The 18,707-nt window shown below is 40.7% G+C and overlaps 1 protein-coding gene across 10 annotated transcripts in view; it reads left to right on the top strand.

Annotated features, from left to right (window-relative positions):
* The first annotated feature begins 1,221 nt into the window (after nucleotides 1-1,221).
* LOC110347933 (uncharacterized) overlaps nucleotides 1,222-18,707 on the top strand; it is a 38,324-nt gene continuing 20,838 nt past the window's right edge. The window contains exons 1-5 of one of the 10 annotated variants that reach the window (XR_002392858.2): nucleotides 1,228-3,889; nucleotides 6,443-6,503; nucleotides 9,892-10,292; nucleotides 10,538-10,668; nucleotides 14,543-16,776. Coding sequence is in view for 2 of the 10 variants with exons in the window: in XM_087216191.1 (XP_087072317.1) it covers nucleotides 3,648-3,889; nucleotides 6,443-6,503; nucleotides 9,892-10,098 (510 nt within the window). In the remaining 8 variants the exon portion in view is untranslated. Of the gene's footprint in view, nucleotides 6,504-9,891; nucleotides 16,777-18,707 lie in introns of those variants that run through there. The other 9 variants (XR_015453018.1, XR_015453017.1, XR_015453021.1 and 6 more) reach the window with 9 other exon arrangements.

Raw genomic sequence — 18,707 nt, 5'->3', positions numbered from 1 at the left:
ACAGGTTAGAAGATGCAGAAACAATGCCAGACACACTCAGCCATCTCATCTTTGACAAAGGAGCCAAACACCCTCACTGGAGGAAAGATAGCCTCTTTAATAAATGGTGCTGGAAAAATTGGGCTTCAACTTGCCAAAGATTAAAACTAGACCTCTATCTCTCACCATGCACTAAACTAAAATCAAAATGGATTAAAGATCTAAATATTAAAATAGAAACTCTGAACCAGTTGGAACAGAGGTTAGGTAGAACCCTTGAAGACATCGGTGTAGGAAAAGATTTTCTGAACAAAACCTCAGTTGCCCGTGAACTAGCACAAACAATCAACAAATGGGATCTCTTCTTATTAAAAGGCTTCTGCACAGCAAGAGAAACCACCAGCAGTGTGAAGAGACAACCCACAATGTGGGAAAAAATCTTCACCTGCTCTTCCTCAGACAAAGGTCTACTATCTCGAATCTATAAAGAACTTAAGAAGATCAGACCTCCCAAATTTAAAGACCCAATCTGAAAATGGGCATCTGAAATGAACAAACATTTCTCAGACAAAGAAGTAGAAATAGCAAATAAATACATGAAAAAATGTTCAACATCACTGGTCATTCGAGAGATGCAAATGAAAGCAATGCTGAGATTCCACTTCACTCCAGAAAGAATGGCTGCTATCATGAAATCAACCAATAACAAATGCTGGCGGGGCTGTGGGGGAAAGAGGAACCCTGCTCCACTGCTGGTGGGAGTGTAGACTGGTGCAACCACTGTGGAAATCAGTATGGAGATACCTCAAAGAACTAGGACTGGAAGTCTCATTTGACCCTGCTACTCCACTGCTGGGGATCTTCCCCAAAGAATTAAAAGAATCATACCACAGTGATATATGTGCCCCCATGTTCATAGCAGCACAGTTTGTGATAGCTAAAACTTGGAAACAGCCCAAATGCCCATCAACTGGAGACTGGATAAAGAAAATGTGGTTTTTTTAATAAAATGGAGTACTACTCAGCCATAAAAAATGAGAAATTAGAGACATTTATAGCTAAGTGGATGCACATTGAGGCAATACTCTTAAGTGAAATAAATAGGACACAGATGTGTAAATACTGAATAGTTTCTCTGGTGTGAGAAACTGAAAGTGTAAATAAGGACTAAATGTATAATAGGTCATGTGAAATAGGAAGAAAAGGGGCAAAGGGGAAGGAAGTGGGAGGGCTAGGGGAAAGGATAGAAGGGAATGGGATTAATATGAGAAAATGGAAAAATAGGAACAAAATCTTTGTAAATAGGGAGGACTGGAGGGGTTGAAGGGAGGGCTGGGCAGGAGTGAAAAATAAGAACCAAGAGAGACTATGTAAAGGTGCAAATTTCCAATGATGAATAACATTATATTGTATACCTAAAATGTACCAATGATCAGAATGAATAATTGATAATGTAAAATAGGAAGAAAAGGTCCAAAGGGGTAGGGGTAGTGGGAGGGGCAGGAGAAAGGAAAGAAGGGAAAGGAAAAATGATGAGAAATGGAAAAAATGGAAATAAAGTCTTTGTAAATAGGGAAGGGTGGAGGGCGTGAAAGGAGGGCTAGGAATGGGGAAAAACTAAGAACCAAGATGCCTTATGTAAAGGTACAATTCCCAATGAGAAATGTAATTGTGTTGTATACCTACAATGTACCAATAAAAGAATTTAATTAAAAAAAACAAAAAACCCCAAATCGGCCCGTCAACAGTCTCCTGCACCCTGCCCACAAATTCACTGTGCATGCTTCAGCTATGTAAGAATCCCTACCTAGTACCTAGGTTAACAGAAAGACCAGCTACATAAGGAAATTAGAAATTAAGCAAATCTCACCTGACAATATCTGATCTGAGATATGAGGGAGTCCAAACCTAAGCAGGTGGGCTGAATGGTGTACATAAAATACTTCTGTGAAGAAGTGGCCAGACCAGAAGAACTCTCAAGCTGGGGATACAGTTGGTGACCGCTGGCCAGAGGACTGTGGAAAGGCAGAGTTTAGGGACATCTTCACACCAGTAGCTGTAAGAAGGAGTCACAGATCTTTTCTTTTCTTTTTTTTTTTGTTTTGGTACCAGGGATCGAACTCAGGTCCTTGCACTTGCGCAGCAGGTGCAGAAACCATTGAGCTAAATCCCTGGCCCCCAAAGACCTTTTCTTTATGGAAGAGCCTTAGGAAGAAAAGCATGTGGTACGTTTTCTATCTGTCAACTGTCATGAAAAACCGAATGATATTGTGACAGAACTCAAAAATGGTATAGGACGGTGAGACGGTAATAGGAATATAAATGAGAACCTAGGAGTACAATAGAATATAAATGCATATCAGCCACCAAACTTACTGTTTTCTCTAAATAATATATGCCAAGGGCCTTTAGAGTTGTTCTTAAAACATAATGAGGAAGAAACACAATTCTGAAAGGCACAAGATGAAATGTAACAAAAAAAATTTGTACTTTTTTAATAATTTGATTACATGATTTTTGGGGGGAGGGTACGGGCAATCCAACTCAGGACCTTGAGCCTTCGAGGCAGGTGGCAGAGCAACTGAGCTAAATCCTGGGCCCTGATTACATAATTTTTTATAAAAAGGAGGAGAAGTATCACATTTCAGCCCTTTTGGGCCTCACCTAAAAAGCCTGAGGCAGGAAATAGCTAGAAACATCCAGAGAGATAAGAGCCTGCCTTGGAGCCTACTTTCTGGGCTGGATCCACCTTCTGAGTTAAACTTTAACCCACCTCCAGGATATTCTGGTCTTCATAGAAAAGGAAAAAGTAACTAGGTAACCCTGTTTATGCACAGTGAGTCTCAAATTATATGCCCAGTGGTCTTTAGCAACCCTTGGCCAACACTGGCTCTAATTATCACGCCATTACTTATGTTGTTTTAACGCCCTTTACCCTTGTGTCTCCCCACGGAGGGCTTTGGGTACCATGACAGTTCTTCTAAGGGCCATAAAAGGTCAAAAACTCCACCATCCAATGGAAGGGCAGAGTCAGCTGGTCATGGGCAAGAATAAAATCTCAGACCAACTACTTGAATGCTGCCCCAAACCCTGAGGCTTAAAACCTTCAACAACGCTTCCTCTGGGGTGTAAGCTCTTCTTACTGGCTCACCCTGTGGAGGGAGTGTACTTTCACCTTCAATAAACCTTTGATCTTGCTGCTCCTTTTGCGTGTCCTGCTCAATTCTTTGTTCAAGACACTAAGAACTTGGATAAGACCCTTCATCGAGTAACAATTTTGTATTATTTAACCCAAACTTCTGCCACATGAGGAAGTAAGAAAAATCTTTCCCTCACTGGCATCTGCTTTTGTCTGAAACTTCTCATCCAAACAGCTTAGACTTTCTTGGTATTCTGGCATAAATACTCTGAAGAACCCATTAGAAGACTTGAAAGAGTACAGAAAGAGGAAATCTCAAGAATAGGTAAGATTCTGCTTTGTGAGAAAGGGAAGTCGTGTGTCTGCTCTCCGAAACTCTGTTCTCAGTAAAAGCACCATCAGGTCGAGAAAACATGTACGTCAATCAGTTCCTCTTTGCTTAAATGAATTCCGCATGAATTTGTCATTTGCAACCAAGAGTTCTGACAAATACATTGCACAAGAAAAGAGAAATCATGAATCATGAAAAATGGATCTTAATTCCTTTAAGATGATGGAGCCAGCAGCAAATCACATCTCTGTGCTGGGAACAGAGACATCTAGAGAACAACTTCTTCGTGAGAAGAAAGAGAAGAGCTCTGGGAATCAAGAAAGAACCAGTAGGAAAGCTAAAAATCACAGAGAACAGAAGACAACCAGAGAAAGGAATGAAGCAGTGTGGAAAGCTAACTCTGACTCCAGGGTAGAGGGGATCTCACCCCCAAACACAAGGTAAGTCCAGAGACAGTCAGCAGCCCCAGTGAGAAACAGTGGACCAGCAGCACCAGCCCAGGAAAAACTCTATAGTAACTATGAGCTGCAAATACAGTGTGGAGTTTACTCTGAAAGTGACTCCTTCCACATGACAGGCTAGCACTGAAGAAACCCACTGACTGTAGCACCTGCCATATTAGGGAGTGAAGTAATTAGGAGCCATTTTGAGGAAGGGTTTGTTGTTAAGACTGAGCAAGTCTAGTAATCAGAGGTCACAGAACAAACACATTTCAGGGTCTCTGGGTTATCTTACTGCAGTGCATGGGTGAGAGGTGGCCACAAGAGAGAGTCACAGAGAGGCAGAGGGGTAATCACAGACCACTGAGAAATTTAAGCAGCAGTGAGCTGAGGCTGTGGAAGACAGGGATCCTGACATCTGTGGTGAGAAGACAGGGAGGTTGAGTTTGGTTTTCTGCAGGGAGTGGGTCTAAAAACGGTGGGAAATCAAACAATAACAAGTGCTGGTGAGGTTGTAGGGAAAAGGAACACTTTTGCATTGTTGGTGGGAATGTAAAGTAATATGTACAACCACTGTGGAAACCAGTAGGGAGATTCCTCAAAAAACAAAAACTAGATGCTCCATTTGACCCTCTGGACATATGTTTTTAATTCTTTTATGTAGGTATCTAGAAAGGGGATTACTTGTTCGAGGGGCAACTCTATGTTTATTATTTTGAGGATTTTCCAAAACGACTTTCATTTTACATTTCCACCAGCAATGTAGATGGCTTCCAACTTCTTATTCTCTGGAAACCTTGCCTGACTTTTTGATTCTTACCATCCCAGTCAGTGTGAAATGCTCTCTCATAGCAGACTTCCCTTGCATTTCTTTGATGACTAATGATGTTAAGCACCTGTTTGTGTAATCATTTACTTTCTGTGACATTTTGGGAAGGAGAGGAAAGAAGTGTGTGAGAGGGAAAAAACTGTTTTCTAAATATTTGAAAATATTAACCTAGGATTTTCAAGAGTTTGTCAACATGTACAGATTTCTATTTCTATGGTTCTTATTATGGTTAGTGTGATTAAGGAACTGAAGTGTCCTACACTGAATTTGCAAAGATTTCCTCTTGCGTATTGTTGGGAATGAGGATTCAGACTCTCCAGTGTCCGCTAAAAGACAGAGCAGAGTTCATTCCCAGAGCCTAAAAGGCTAAGTGTCTTTAGTCACCAGCACCACACTTCTGTTGTGGATAAATGAGTTCCTTTCAAAGGATTATGAAAGCCTTGACATAGAATACATATCATCTAAAAGACAGATGGCAAGGTATTTAAATGGGGTTTTGCATTTTAACCATAGTACCAAACATGTGGTGCATCAACATGTGTCTATTATGAAAGTTGAATTGAGGGCTCATGCAGTGTTACATTCTATCTGTTCCTGTATATGTTTAAACATTTCTTGTATTAAATTCTTTTATTGGTACATTGTAGGTATACAACACAATTACATTTCTCATTGGGAACTTGTACCTTTACATAATGCATCTTGGTTCTTATTTTTTCCCCATTCCTAGCCCTCCCTTCACCCCCTCCACCCTTCCCTATTTACAAAGACTTTATTTCCATTTTTCCATTTCTCAGCATTTTTCCTTTCCCTTCTTTCCTTTCCCCTGCCCCTCCCACTACCCCTACCCTTTTGGACATTTTCTTCCTATTTTGCATTATCGATTATTCATTCTAATCATTGGTATGTTTTAGGTATACAATATAATGACATTCATCATTGGAAATTTGCACCTTTACATAGTCTCTCTTGGTTCTTATTTTTCACCCTTACCTTTGTAAATAGGGAGGAATGGAGGGGTTGAAGGGAGGGCTGGGCAAGGGTGTTTAAACATTTTTGGGATGAAAATCTTTAAAAAGTAAAAGATGTTGCTTGCCTCCTGTGTGAAGGAGGGACCAATCATAACGGCTGGCCAGAGTGAGTCAGTCTCTCAGGCTTGGAGTTTAGCTATCTTCCCAGTAAAAACATTTCAGGAAGTATAATTCTTTGAGGCTGGGAACTTGGAAATAAATTGTTGTGCATGACAGGAAGAAGGAAGAAAGGAGGTATGGATATAGTTTTTAAAAGATTTTTTTAAATGTCAAGTTCCCACCTGATGGCTTCTACTTCTATAGTGAACGGTGAGCTCAGGACATTTGCTGACCATGTTGAGATGGCCTCAGTTTGAGGACAGTATAGAGGTTTGAAGTGGATATGAGAAGCATGGGGTATGGACTAAGGAATCAGTGACCTAGGATGCATGGGGTTTGCTCACTCAGGGGAAGCACAGGATAATGATGCAAAAATGAATACCTGTAAGTAACTGCTAGTTAGTGCTGGAGCTGACGACGAATTCCTTCTGATACCAGTGGACTTGAGTGTGAACTTTAAACCACTAGTGATGCATCATATAAGGAAAAGTTTTCAGTAAAAGCCAGACCTTCCCAGACAGGAAGGATCAAATGGATTGGATGAAGCCTATTCAGTTATATCAAATAACTAATATCCGATATTATTTGCCTTAGATACCTTGAAGTCTGCCTTGAAGAGGGAAGAAACAAAGACAAGAGCTTGGTGGATAGAATAGTAAGTGGAAAAGTTAGTAAGCTGGAATTGAAAAAAAATTCATAAGGTTATATCCTGGAAGTACAGGAAGGTGAAGTCTAGGGTCAAATGGCAGAGTGTATTACTTCAGATGATAGAGATGGTTCTGTGTTTGACCTTTAGGATGTAACAGTAACTGAAGTAGAATGGAGATAGAAAACCCTAATATGGGACAGTAGAGGAATTAAGAGGCTAGTTTACAGGCCGGTCTACCCATATGGAAGTTGAGTTCCACAACTTACTCCCTCTTTTCTCCTTCTAAGGGCCCCCACAGAATCTGCAGTTTTTTCTGCAGCCATAAACTTCACCCATTACAGAGACAATTGTGTAATTCTGGACATGAAGCCTAGAATATGGTAGTGTAAGGGGAGTATTGGAAATCAATTTTTATGCTTTTGGGTTTTGTTTGGTTTGTGTAATTTGGCACCATAAGTTGAGGGAGCATGAAGAAATAACCAGGGAGGGAAATCACTTACCTTAGATGATTTTTCAGTCGGGAAACATCAATGACAAGATGAAAGAATGTGTCTGAAACACATTATGAGGCCCACATGACAGACTCTTAAGCAGCATCTACTGTGCTCCTAGAGTCTGCCACAGCCAACCATGTATCCATGGCAACATTACCCTGAAACACTCCCTGGTAAGGGTTACACATCTGTGTGACACTCTGGTCACTGACAACATTTATTTAAAAATAACTAAGCCATTCTTTTCCGAAAAATATACCTGTCCCTCGTTATCTCTTCAGATATGCAAGACCTATCTTCCTTATGGCTCTAGAGCAGTGATGGCGAACCTTTTTGAGCTTTTGATTTTACAAACAGCCCACTGCAGCAGGTGTGCCATAGGTTCGCCACCTCTGCTCCAGAGGGTTGCAAACAGGGGGGAAGGTGTGGATTGCCATACAGTGCCATACAGTGCCAAACTATGAGGTAGGAAAGGAGCCTGACCTCCTCAGACTGCACCAGGGTGGGAATGGGATTTGGAGATTTGGAACATCCATTCCTCAACAAGAGCTCCAGGGACTTGTTATAGAAGCCCAAAGAGGCAATCAGGGAGATCTGAAATAATAGTTTCTCTCTGTCCCTAAACACAGCCCTGGGTTGCCAATACCCTTGCTCCAAATACAGCGCACTGTAAAGACACCATTCTTTAAGAACATTTATTGGGGATAATTAATATTTTCTATGAGGAATCAATTATTTTGAAGGCAGAAATTTCTCTTCTTCAATTCTGGGGAAGAATTTTCTCCTTAAATAGTACTGGGGAAACCTCCCAACATGGTGCCTTCAGCCATACGGGTAGCTAGAGGTTGGCCTGCTTGAGGCTGCAGTGGGGATTGGATGGGGCAAAATCCCTCTGAGAGCCATGGATAGATGATGCTTCTGGTTGGTAAATGCCACCACTTTTAGGAGCTGTTTGTCCCAGTCTCTGGTGAGTCTACTCCTTATATAATTACTCTGGTTAACAACACCAGCTTGTTGGTTTCAAGACTTGGCATTTGTCGCTCATGTTAGAGCAGGACGCTTTGTAGTTGAGGTGATGCCCCTGGACAGGCTCTGCCTGGATATGCAGTTGTGCCTCACACTGAGTTTCCCCGGACTTGCTGGGAGATGAGAGGGTCTCATGAGGGCAGGTGCTATCTACTCCATGCCTATGTCCCAGTTCCTCCTCCAGGACCTTGCCACCACTTCTCATGACTTTCTGGTCTTTGGTGCTCCTGTGAAAGGCAGTCCGCCCTCTGACTAGGCCCTTGTCTTGCACAGATGATGATGGGCAGCTGCCTTTTTCCAGGGAACTTTTTCCCCCCTCTGTTTTATAGAAGGAAAAAGACATTACATGAAGTGCTTCATGTCTTCTGAAACATGTTTTAGGAAGGAACTGTCCCTTAGTGACGAGGTTGGGGGATTTGCTCCCAAGTGTCTCTGCTAACGTTCTGACTTGAGGGTGGTGGGTCTTCCTTCTTGGCTGGCATGGCCTCAACCCTACATCCCTTCTATCAAGCTCTCCTGCTTGGGATTCTGGTGGCCTCATTCTCTTGGCATCTGGTGGGAAATTCATGTCTTGGCCTTTGTGAATGTCTGGTTTGGGGATGCAGGGCTCCTGTGCATGCTTTGTGCTGATCTCTGAGTGGTCCAAGTGGATTACAGCACCTAGGAGGCTTCCATTGCCTCTGAAGGTGCCCTGGTAATGAGTTGGTAAAGTCCTGAAAGTCACCCCTAAGGAACTTTCCAGGGCTGTCTCAGAGTCAGAGTCCAGACCACTATTTTCTGGAGACTCCTCTGGTCACTTGACAGATGATATTAGGGGCCAATCTCTGTACTGTGTTTCTGTCCCTTTCCTACTCCCTCCTATGGAGGAAGCATCTCCGAGTTCCCCCCTTTGGAGCTTCTGGCTTGGCTCGGTCTCACATTGTTTAGGTCTTTGCTGCTCTGTCCCTTCAGCAAGGAAATCCATAAGAATGCATGACTGTCCTTTGACTCAGGGGTCTCAGGAACATTCAGAACTCACCAGTGACAGAGACTCAGCATCTTGTGGGTCAGGCTACGCTGGTGTTAGATGGGCCTCTTGTGAAGATGGTGTTCCAGAGTCTTCCACAGCTCACTGCCTAGGGGAAATCTCTAGGAAGGGTGGAGATCAGAATATGGGCCTTGGAAGACCAGATTATCAATGGAAGGCTGGGAGCTGGAAGACATAATCCTTCCTGGGATTTATGCACCACAGACCCCACATGCTTTCTTGTATTGTCTGAAACATTCCAGGTGGTGAATTTGACATGACATGAAGGACTGTGCCTCATTCCGGGGCCTATGAAGACACTCCGAAGGTTCTAATCCAGCACAGAGGAGAGGGTGGCAGGATTGGGCGTGCTAACTCAGCTGAGCTAGAGCTGAAAGGGGGAGATATTGGGGCCCAGATTGAGGCAGGGATTGAGGCTTGACCACAGGCAAGGACAGAGGCAAAGGAGGTGGAAAGCCCTGGGGATGCACAGGCTGTGGAGGCACCGGAGATTGTACTGACGTGAACAAAGTTGAAAGGCAGTCATGTGAGTCAGGTATGGTAGAATGCAGGGACTCGGTATGCAGAAGGGGAAGACCTCTGTAGGAACTGGATGATTTTGCTGTAACAGGTCTTCCAAAATCTCCCAAAGAAATGAGGGCTACTGATATACACGTGGCTCCTCTGGTTTGGCTTTGCTGCTCCAGAAAGTAAGGGAGGCTGCCAAGTCCTGATGCTCAACAACTGACCCTAACATTGTCTGTGAAGAATTCACTTGGTAGCCTGACTTAAATTGTTTTGGAAAAGATTCTGCTTTGTCTTTTTTTCCTCTCGCACCAGAGCACCACCTCTCTTTTTTGTTTGCCAGGACATCAGAGATGAGAAACCAGGCGTTATAACACTGTACAATCCAACGTGTCTCCCATATGTGTGGAAGAATGAGAAGCAAGAAAAACCAGTTTCAATCTATATTGTGTCCAGTGGGCAGGGAGCATATTTGGCACTAGGCTTCCTGCTAGAGATTTCAGATATTGCCAGGCTGAAACAGTTCATGCCTCTGGTTGTTGGGACATAAACAGACAACTTACCAAGATTTCCTCCCAGAGACAAAGTGGCTTCTCTTTGGAGAAGATGTTCTGCTCCCTGAGTGTGATGTGGTGGAAGGGATTGAAATCCAAGCATATGGGCTGGGAAATGGTCCACCAAGAATTTGGGATCCAAGGAAGGAATAAGCTCTGCTGACAGAGTCATCCCATGCCAAGGACAAAAGTGAGTCTGCTGGAGAAGTGATCTGGCTAGGTGAGGGAATGGAGGGCATGGGTAGAGAAGGCAAAGGCAGAGGGGCTGTAACTGGATGTCCTGGAGGGATTGTCAAGAAGGCAAAGGTAAGAGTGAATGATGAAGGGTCAGGGATGTAGCTCAGTGGCACCGCGCCTGCCTGGCAAGTGCAAGGTCCTGAGTTCAATCCCTGGTACTGGGAAAAAAAAAAAAGAGTGAATGATGACTCTTCACAGAACCTATGGATGCCAAATGGGACACAGAGTGAACAGCCTCTTCCAGGGATACCTGAGAAAGCAGAAGACTGACCTTAGCAGTTGTTGTATTACCTCCTCACAGAGGGGTCTGGACAAAGCCGTTGTCAAAGGTGAGTGGTGTGATGATGCTGCAGGAGACAGAAAGTACAAAGTTGTCATAAGCACAAGGAAAAAAGGACCTGTTGTCCTAGTGAGGGTGGTGTCGCTAAGCTTGCTGTCCTTTTCACATTGCCCCACACCCACAACTTCATAAAAGACTCTATAAACTTCCCCCCAATCCCAGGCCTTCATTCACACACACCTTGTGCTGTGGCTCTCCCTCCCATGACTAGGACAGGGGATAAGTCCTTGGGATGCATTGAACATGTAAGAAAAGGGACCAGCAAAGAGAAGGGATTAATCTCCTTTATAGAGTAGATAGCAGCTTCCTCCCCTCTTCCTCTTTCTGCCATGGTCTCTGACCTGGAAAACCGGACAGTGGGTGCCTTGTAGTAAAGGTAAAAAAATAGGATCGTATAGGAGTCCCTTTATGGGAAACACTTAGGGTATCAAAGTCTGAAATCCCTAAGAATCAGTAGACAAGGTGAAATGGGATATTAAGGATATTAAGAACATTCTCATATGTATGTGGTTTCATTTTTATTACTTTAAAAATTTTTTACTAGTACATGTTTGCAGTACATAATGTTTACATTCCTTGTCTCAAATTAGTACATGTGCGCATCACATTTTAATTCCTTTTTTCATTCTCTTTTTCTCTCCTCTCTCCCATCCTCCCTCCATCTCTTGGTCCCTTCCCCACTTGAGAAAGCTTTATCTCCCTACTTCCTATCATCTATTTTTTATTTTGCTCTTTATTTATATTTTTGTTTTCTCATATAAGAGAAACTATTCAATATTTAAGCTTATGTGTCTGGTTTATTTCCCTTAACATTATGGACTCAACCAAGGTGCATCCATTTTCCTACAAATGATTCAGGTTTATCTTCCTTTATGACACAGAAGTACTCCATTGTGTGTATATATCACATTTTCTTTATCCATCCATCTGTTGATGGACATATAGGCTGCTTCCAAGATTTAGCTGTTATGAATTGTGCCGCTATAAACAAAGGTATGCATGTATCACTGTAATGTGGTATCTTTTAACTCTTTCAGGAAGATATCTAGAAGGGGAATAGCTGGGTCAAATGAAATTTCTAGTTTTAGTTTTTTGAGGATTCTCCATACTGATTTCTATAGTGGCTACACTACTTTACATTCCCACCAACAGTGGCGAATGGTTCCTTTTCCCCTGCAGCCTCACCAGCATTTGTTATTATTTGATTTCTTGATGATGGCCATTCTTTCTGGGGTTAGATGGAATCTTGGCATTGTTTTAATTTCCTTTTTTTTGGTATATCCTTTTATTGGTACATTTTAGGTGTACAATGTAATGACATTCATCATTGGAGATATGCACCTTTACATACTCTTCTTGGTTCTTATTTTTAGCATTGTTTTAATTTTCATTTCTTTAAGTCAGTGATATCAAACATTTCTTCACTTCATATTTCTTACCCATTTGTATTTCTTCTTCTGTGAAGTATCTGTTCATTTCACTTGCTTATTTTTTAATTCGGTCTTCTATTGGGGGGGCCTCATTTTTTGTGCTCTTTATATATTTTAGATATTAGTCCTCTGTCTGAAGAGTAGTTGGCAAAGATTTTTCCCCATTCTGTAGGTTGTCTTTTCACTCTGTCTCTTTTGCTGTGCAGAAACTTTTTAATTTGATGTGATCCCATTTGTTGATTCTTGGTACCATTTCCTATGCAACCAGCATTCTGTTCAGAAGGTCCTTGCCTATGCCTATTACTTTAAGAGTTTTACATATTTGGGCCAGGTATTTAGCTCAGTGGTTCCACTGCCTGCTTCGCAAGCACAAGGTCTGGAGTTCGATTCCTGATACCAAAAAAAAAAAAAGAAAAGAAAAACAAAAAGAGTTTTACGTATTTTGTCTTCCAGCAGATTAAGTCTTCCTGTTTTAACATTTAGTAATTTGATCTATTTTATTTTAGTTTAGTATATGATGAGAAATATGGGTCTAGATTCAATCCTCTGTATGTGGACAGCCAGTTTTTTCAATATCATTTATTAAAGAGGCTATTTTCCTTCCAGTGTATGTTTTTGGCCCTTTTGTCAAGGATCAAATAATTGAATGTGCTTGGGGTTGTTTCTGCATCCTCTATTCTGTTGCACTCATCCTCATGTCTTTTTTTGTGTCAGTACCATGCTGTTTTTAATTACTGTAGCTTTGTAATATATTTCTTTTTGGTACTGGGGAACGAACTTGGGACCTTCCGCTTTTGAGGCAGGTGGCGGAACCACTGAGCTAAATCCCTGGCAGTATAATATAATTTTAAGTCTGGAATTATGATGCTTCCTGCTTTGTTTTTGGTATTCTGGGTCTCTTCTGATTCCATACAAATTTTAGCATTGTTTTCTTCAGTTCTATGAAGAATGCTATTGGGTTTTTTTGGGGGGGTACTGGGGGTCAAACTCGGGACCTTGTGTTTGCAAGGCAGGTGGCAGAACCACTGAGCTAAATCTCCAGCCTGCTGTTGGTATTTTGATTTAGATTGTGCTGAATATTTATATCAATTCATTTTGACTATCCAGGAGCAGGGAAAATATGTTTCCATTTTCTGATGTCATTTTTGACTTACTGTTTCAGAGTACTGTAGTTTTTGTTGTAGAGGTCTTTTACTTAATTAATTTCTGAGTATTTAATCTTTCTTGGTGCTATTGTGAATAATATTTTTCCTAATTTCTTCCTCAGTGGATTCAATATTGGTGTATAGGAATGCTATTGATTTTTGTGTGTTGATTTTGTGTTCTGCTACACTGCTGAATTTGGTTATTCTAGGAGTCTTTTGATGGATTTTGGGGGGTCTTTTATGTAGAGGATCATGTGATCTTCAAATAATAATGATTTGACTTCTTCCTTTCCTACATGTATCCCTTTTATTTTTTTCTTGCCTAATTGCTCTTGCTAATGTTTCAAGTACTATGTTGAACCAGAGTGGTGAACATCCTTGTTGTGTTCCTGATTTCAGAGGGAAAGTTTTCAGGTTTTCCCCATTTAATATGATGTTGGCATAGATAGATTTGTCATAAATGGCTTTTTATTGGATTGATATAGGTCCTTCTATACTTATTTTCTTCAGGATTTTTAATCATGAAAGAATGTTGAATGTTGTTGAAGGCATTTTCTGTATCTCTTGAGAGGATCATGTGATTTTTGTCCTTGCTTCTCTTTATGGGATGTATTACATTTATTTATTTATTTATGTTTGGTACCAGGAATTGAGCTATGTATTACATTTCTTAATTTGCATATGTTGAACCATCCTTGTATCCCTGGGATGAAGGCCGCTTGGTCAGGATGTATGATCATGCCTGGGCTCTTCCCCTAAAGAGTGATGCTTTGTCTTCTCCTCAGACTTCACTTCTCAGGAGTCTCCTGAGCCAACCATGCTCATTTAATGGTGTGAGAATTGAAATGGGAAACAAGAGCAATGAATTCATCTAGGGATTCACTTGTATTTCCTTACCTTTTGGATGCCCTCATTTTTCCAGAGTGTTTGTCAAAATAACTTCACAACAGGCAGCCCAGAAACAGAGGAAGCAACACTGCAGCACTCAGAAAGGTCCAGCTGGGGTCTGTATGCAAGGAAGTTGAGGCAAAGCTCAGCCTTGGCTCAGAATGGCTGTTCAGAAAAGAGAGACCCTTTCCCATGATCTGAATCACGAGGCTGCCCGAGGCAACTGAGTTCTGAGGGTGCAGGGACTTGATTATATTCTGAAGCCTACATCACAGAGCATGGAGAGTCAGTCACGGAGGAGGTCTGGGGATGGGGAAGAGACACCCAGAGGGGGCACCCTTCCTTTACCACCAACCCAGCAGCCCGCTTTGGCTGACCCTTCTGTTCCATTTCCTCATAGCATGGGTTTCGCTCCGATGTTGTTCTGCTTGCTCCATCTGGGACTCAGATGCATTCTCCTTTACCACTGAATTCCTCAACTTGGACCACACCACATCTGCTACCTGGAAAGTCTGACAAACAGCCTGGAATATCTGCCTACGAGCAAATATTTATACTGTTGGAGTTACATGTATCATTTAGCCTATCTTACCTCAGAGTGTTTTTGCTTTACACTGAGTCAGATACAGAACTCAAAACTTCTTAGTTTTGTGAATGTTGAATAGTAAATTTTTTGTTTTGGTCAGCCTATCCTGTCTTCAGAGGTGCTGATTTCATCAATTACAAGCAATAATTATTCAACATTCACAAAACTAAACTAAAATAAATCATATATATGATATATATTATATAATATATAGTATATATATGTATGTATTTTTAAAAACTTAAACTGGGCATAGTGGAACATGCCCATAATCCTGGCATTCTGGGAGGCTGAGGCAGGAGGATCACAAGTTCAAGTCCAGCCTGTTAGCAACTTAGTGAGACCCTGTCTCAAAATAAAAAAATTAAAAGTAGGACTAAGGATGTAGCTTAGTGCAGAGGCCCTGGGTTCAATCCCCAGGACAGAAAAAAACAATTAAAAATCCAGCTGATCTTGGGGATAAGACTAAGGCACTTCTGGTTGTTTCTGAATGTTCCATCTTATCCCACCATTTCTCAGCTTTTCTGCATTATAACTGGTCTCCTTTAGCTAGCCATAAAGAGAGAATTCCTTTTTTCAGACCAGTGAACTGACTGATCACATCACATCAGCTCTATTCTTCAGGTCATGGCTTTGCAGCTGAGTTGTTTTATTTACAGGTATTTCTCGGTTTTGTTTGTTTGTTTTGCTTTGCATTTATATTTGGAAATCTAGTTGAAAAAAACAACATTACTGGATCCAGGAGCACCTTATGAGAGTACACGTACCTTGCTGATAGAAATAAAATCTAGAATCTATGACTCTCTTCTTTAGTTCCTTTCACCTGCAAGAAGATAAGGTGCCCAGTCTAATAGCTGAGGCAACACGTCTATGTTTACCATGTTGTACATGCTTTAATTTCCCTTAGCAGTCATTCACCAGAGAGAGAAGGAGGAGCAACCTACAGGAATCAGTGATTTCTGGCATTAAAATTGCTGGCCACATCAGGCTGCTTCTCACACATGGCCCCAGTAAGACCAGATAAATTTCCACGGAATCATTCAACCTGTCTGATTACTGTTTCCTGATGTCAGAAGAGATTCAAATTTCCTACATTTTAGGAAATATATCTCTATATGTACAGCCTATTGGTTCTGTTTTTCTGCAGAACCCGAATACAAATCTCATAATGATTTATACAAGATCAAATTAAATTTCATGAAAAGTTTGGAGAATCTGATTCTATTCTAGTCTTCTTAGGAAAATTAAATACATAAATTAATTCAAAAAATTCTAAATTAAAAATGTGAGTAATGACACGAGGCTAGATAAATTAGTTATTTAAATATATTATAAAAGCTATGATAATTAAAATATGGCACTGCTAAGAGAAGAAAAATATATAGATATAGGATCCAGAATAGGCAGCCCAGAAATTCACTTTGTTCCATATAAGAAGTGGCTAGACACTCACAGATATATATCAGAAGGAAGTGAAGTCAGCATACAAAAGATACCTGCATGCCCATGTGTATTGTGCCACTTTTCACAACAGCCAAAGTAGGAATCAGCCTCAGTGCCTTAATAATGGATAAATGTGATACACACACACACACACACACACACACACAATAGAGTACTATTCAGCCGTAAAGAAGAACGAAATCCGTCCATTTCCCTCAAAGTGAATGGAACTGGAGACATTGTGTGAAACTAGTCCCAGAAAGTTAAAATTCACATGCTTTCTTTTATGTAAGCAATCTAAAAGTAAAGACAAATAAATGCAAACGCAAAGGAGAGAGGACAGGAAACCAGAAGGTCGATTTCCAGTGACAGGAAAGGGGAAGGGAGACAAAAGAAAGGGTATGAAAGTCATCAGACTTTGTTAAACGCGTGTACTAATGTATCATTACGAATCTCAGTATTGTTACTGCTAATCCGTACCAATAAAAATAAAATTACCTATTTTTAATTAGTAAATTTTATTTTTTGATTAATACATAATATTTGTACGTGTTATGAGGTACAACATGATGTTTTGATTCGTGTATATGTTGAGTAATCATCAACTTGGGGCTGGGGATTTAGCTTAATGGTTTTGCCACCTGCTGCCCAAGCATAAGGACCCGAGTTCGATCCCTGGCACCAAAAAAAAAAAAAAAATGTCAGAGTAATCATCAACTTGGAGTAATTTAGCATATCTTAAATTACCTTAAACTTTTATCACTTCTTTATGGTGAATGCATTCAAAATCTTCTCTTCTAACTTTTCCGAGGGATGTGATGCATTCTTATTAACTACATTCACTGTACTGTCCCATAAAACACCATTAGTTACTCCTCCTATCTGACTGTAAGTGGGTCCATTGAGGAACCTCTCCCAACCTGTCCTTCCCCTACTCTCCCCAGCCTCTGATAACCACTATTCACTCTGCTGTCACCTTCTACAAGATCAACTTGTTCAGATTAGATAGTATTTAGATCAGATAGTATTTCTCTGTGTGCCTAGCTTATTTCACTTAACAAAATGTCCTTCAAGACCATCCATGGTGTTGAAAATGGAAGGCCTTTGTGCTATTTTTAATAACTAAATAATATTCCTTTGTGTGTGTGTATACCACATTTTCATTATCTATTCAGCTGAGGACAGATATTTAGGTTTACTCTGTATTCTGTCTGTGAATAGTACTGCAAAAAACATAGGAGTACAGATGTCTCTTCCACATGCTGATTTCATTTCCTTTGAGTATACCCAGTAGTGGAATAGTAGAATTGTTGAATCATATCATAGTTATAGTGTAAGATTTTGCAAAACCTCCATACTGTTCCCTATAATGGATTACTAGTTTACATTTCAACTGACAGTGGATAAGAGCTCCCTTTTCTTCACATCCTCCCCAGCATTCATTTTTTGTCTTATTGATAAGAATCATTCTAATCAGGAGTGTTTCTTATTGTGGTTTTGATGTGCACTCCCCTGGTGGTTAATGATGTTGAACATTTTTTCATAGATCTGTTGGCCATTTGTATATTTTCTTTTAAGAAATTTCTATTCAGATATTCAGCCCCTTTGTATTGGATAATCTGAAGGTGTGTGTGTGTGTGTGTGTGTGTGTGTGTCTGTTGTTTATTTTGCTATGGAATTGTTTGAGTTCCTTGTATATTTTGGATATTAACCATTCACCAGATGGGTACTTTGCAAATATTTTCTCCCATTCTATAGGTTGTCTCTTAGTTCTGTTAATTGCTTCCTTTGTTGTACATATTTTAGTGTGATACAATCCCATTTGTCGATTTCAGTTTTGAGGTCACATCCAACAATGTTTGCCCATACCAATGTCTTGAAATATTTCTCCTGTGTTTCTTCTTGTAGCTTTGTTATTCTGGGCCTTACAGTTCAGCCCTCAATCCGTTTGAGTTGATATTTTTATATGGTGAGAGGTAGTGGTCTAGTTTCACTCTTCTGCAGGGACATGCCAGTTTTCCCATTTATTGAAGTGACTGAATTTCCTCATTGTGAAGTTCTTGGTTCCTTTATCAAAAATCACTTGGCTGGAGCATGTCTGAAATCCCAGCCCTCTGGGAGGCTGAGGCAGGAGGATCACATGTTTGAGCCTAGTCTGAGTAATAGTGACTTAGTGAGATCCTGTCTCACAATTGGAAAAAAAAGGCCTTGGGATTAATCCCCAATACCGACAAAAAAAAAAAAAAGAGTCAGTTGGCTATAAATGTTTGGTTTGTTTCAGTTCTGCTGGCCTGTATGTCAGTTTTTATGCCAATACTATGCTGTTTAATTTCCATAGTCTTGTAATGTATTTGGAAGTCAGGTAGTGTAATACTTTCTACTTTGTTATTTTCGCTCAAGAAGGCTTTGGGTACTCAGAATTTTTTGTGGTTCCATATAAATTTTAGAATGTTTTTCCTAGTTCTGTGAAGAATGACGCTGATATTTTTATGTGAATTTTTCTGTGGCACCAGGCTGGCCAATTCTTCATCTTTTC

This window comes from Heterocephalus glaber, unplaced genomic scaffold (assembly GCF_053883595.1).
Source record: "Heterocephalus glaber isolate CG9 unplaced genomic scaffold, H.glaber_assembly_v1.0 deba00001457, whole genome shotgun sequence".
Taxonomy (NCBI): Eukaryota; Metazoa; Chordata; class Mammalia; order Rodentia; family Bathyergidae; genus Heterocephalus; species Heterocephalus glaber.
Note: the sequence above shows the minus strand (reverse complement) of the source record. Positions and strands in the feature narration are given on the sequence as shown.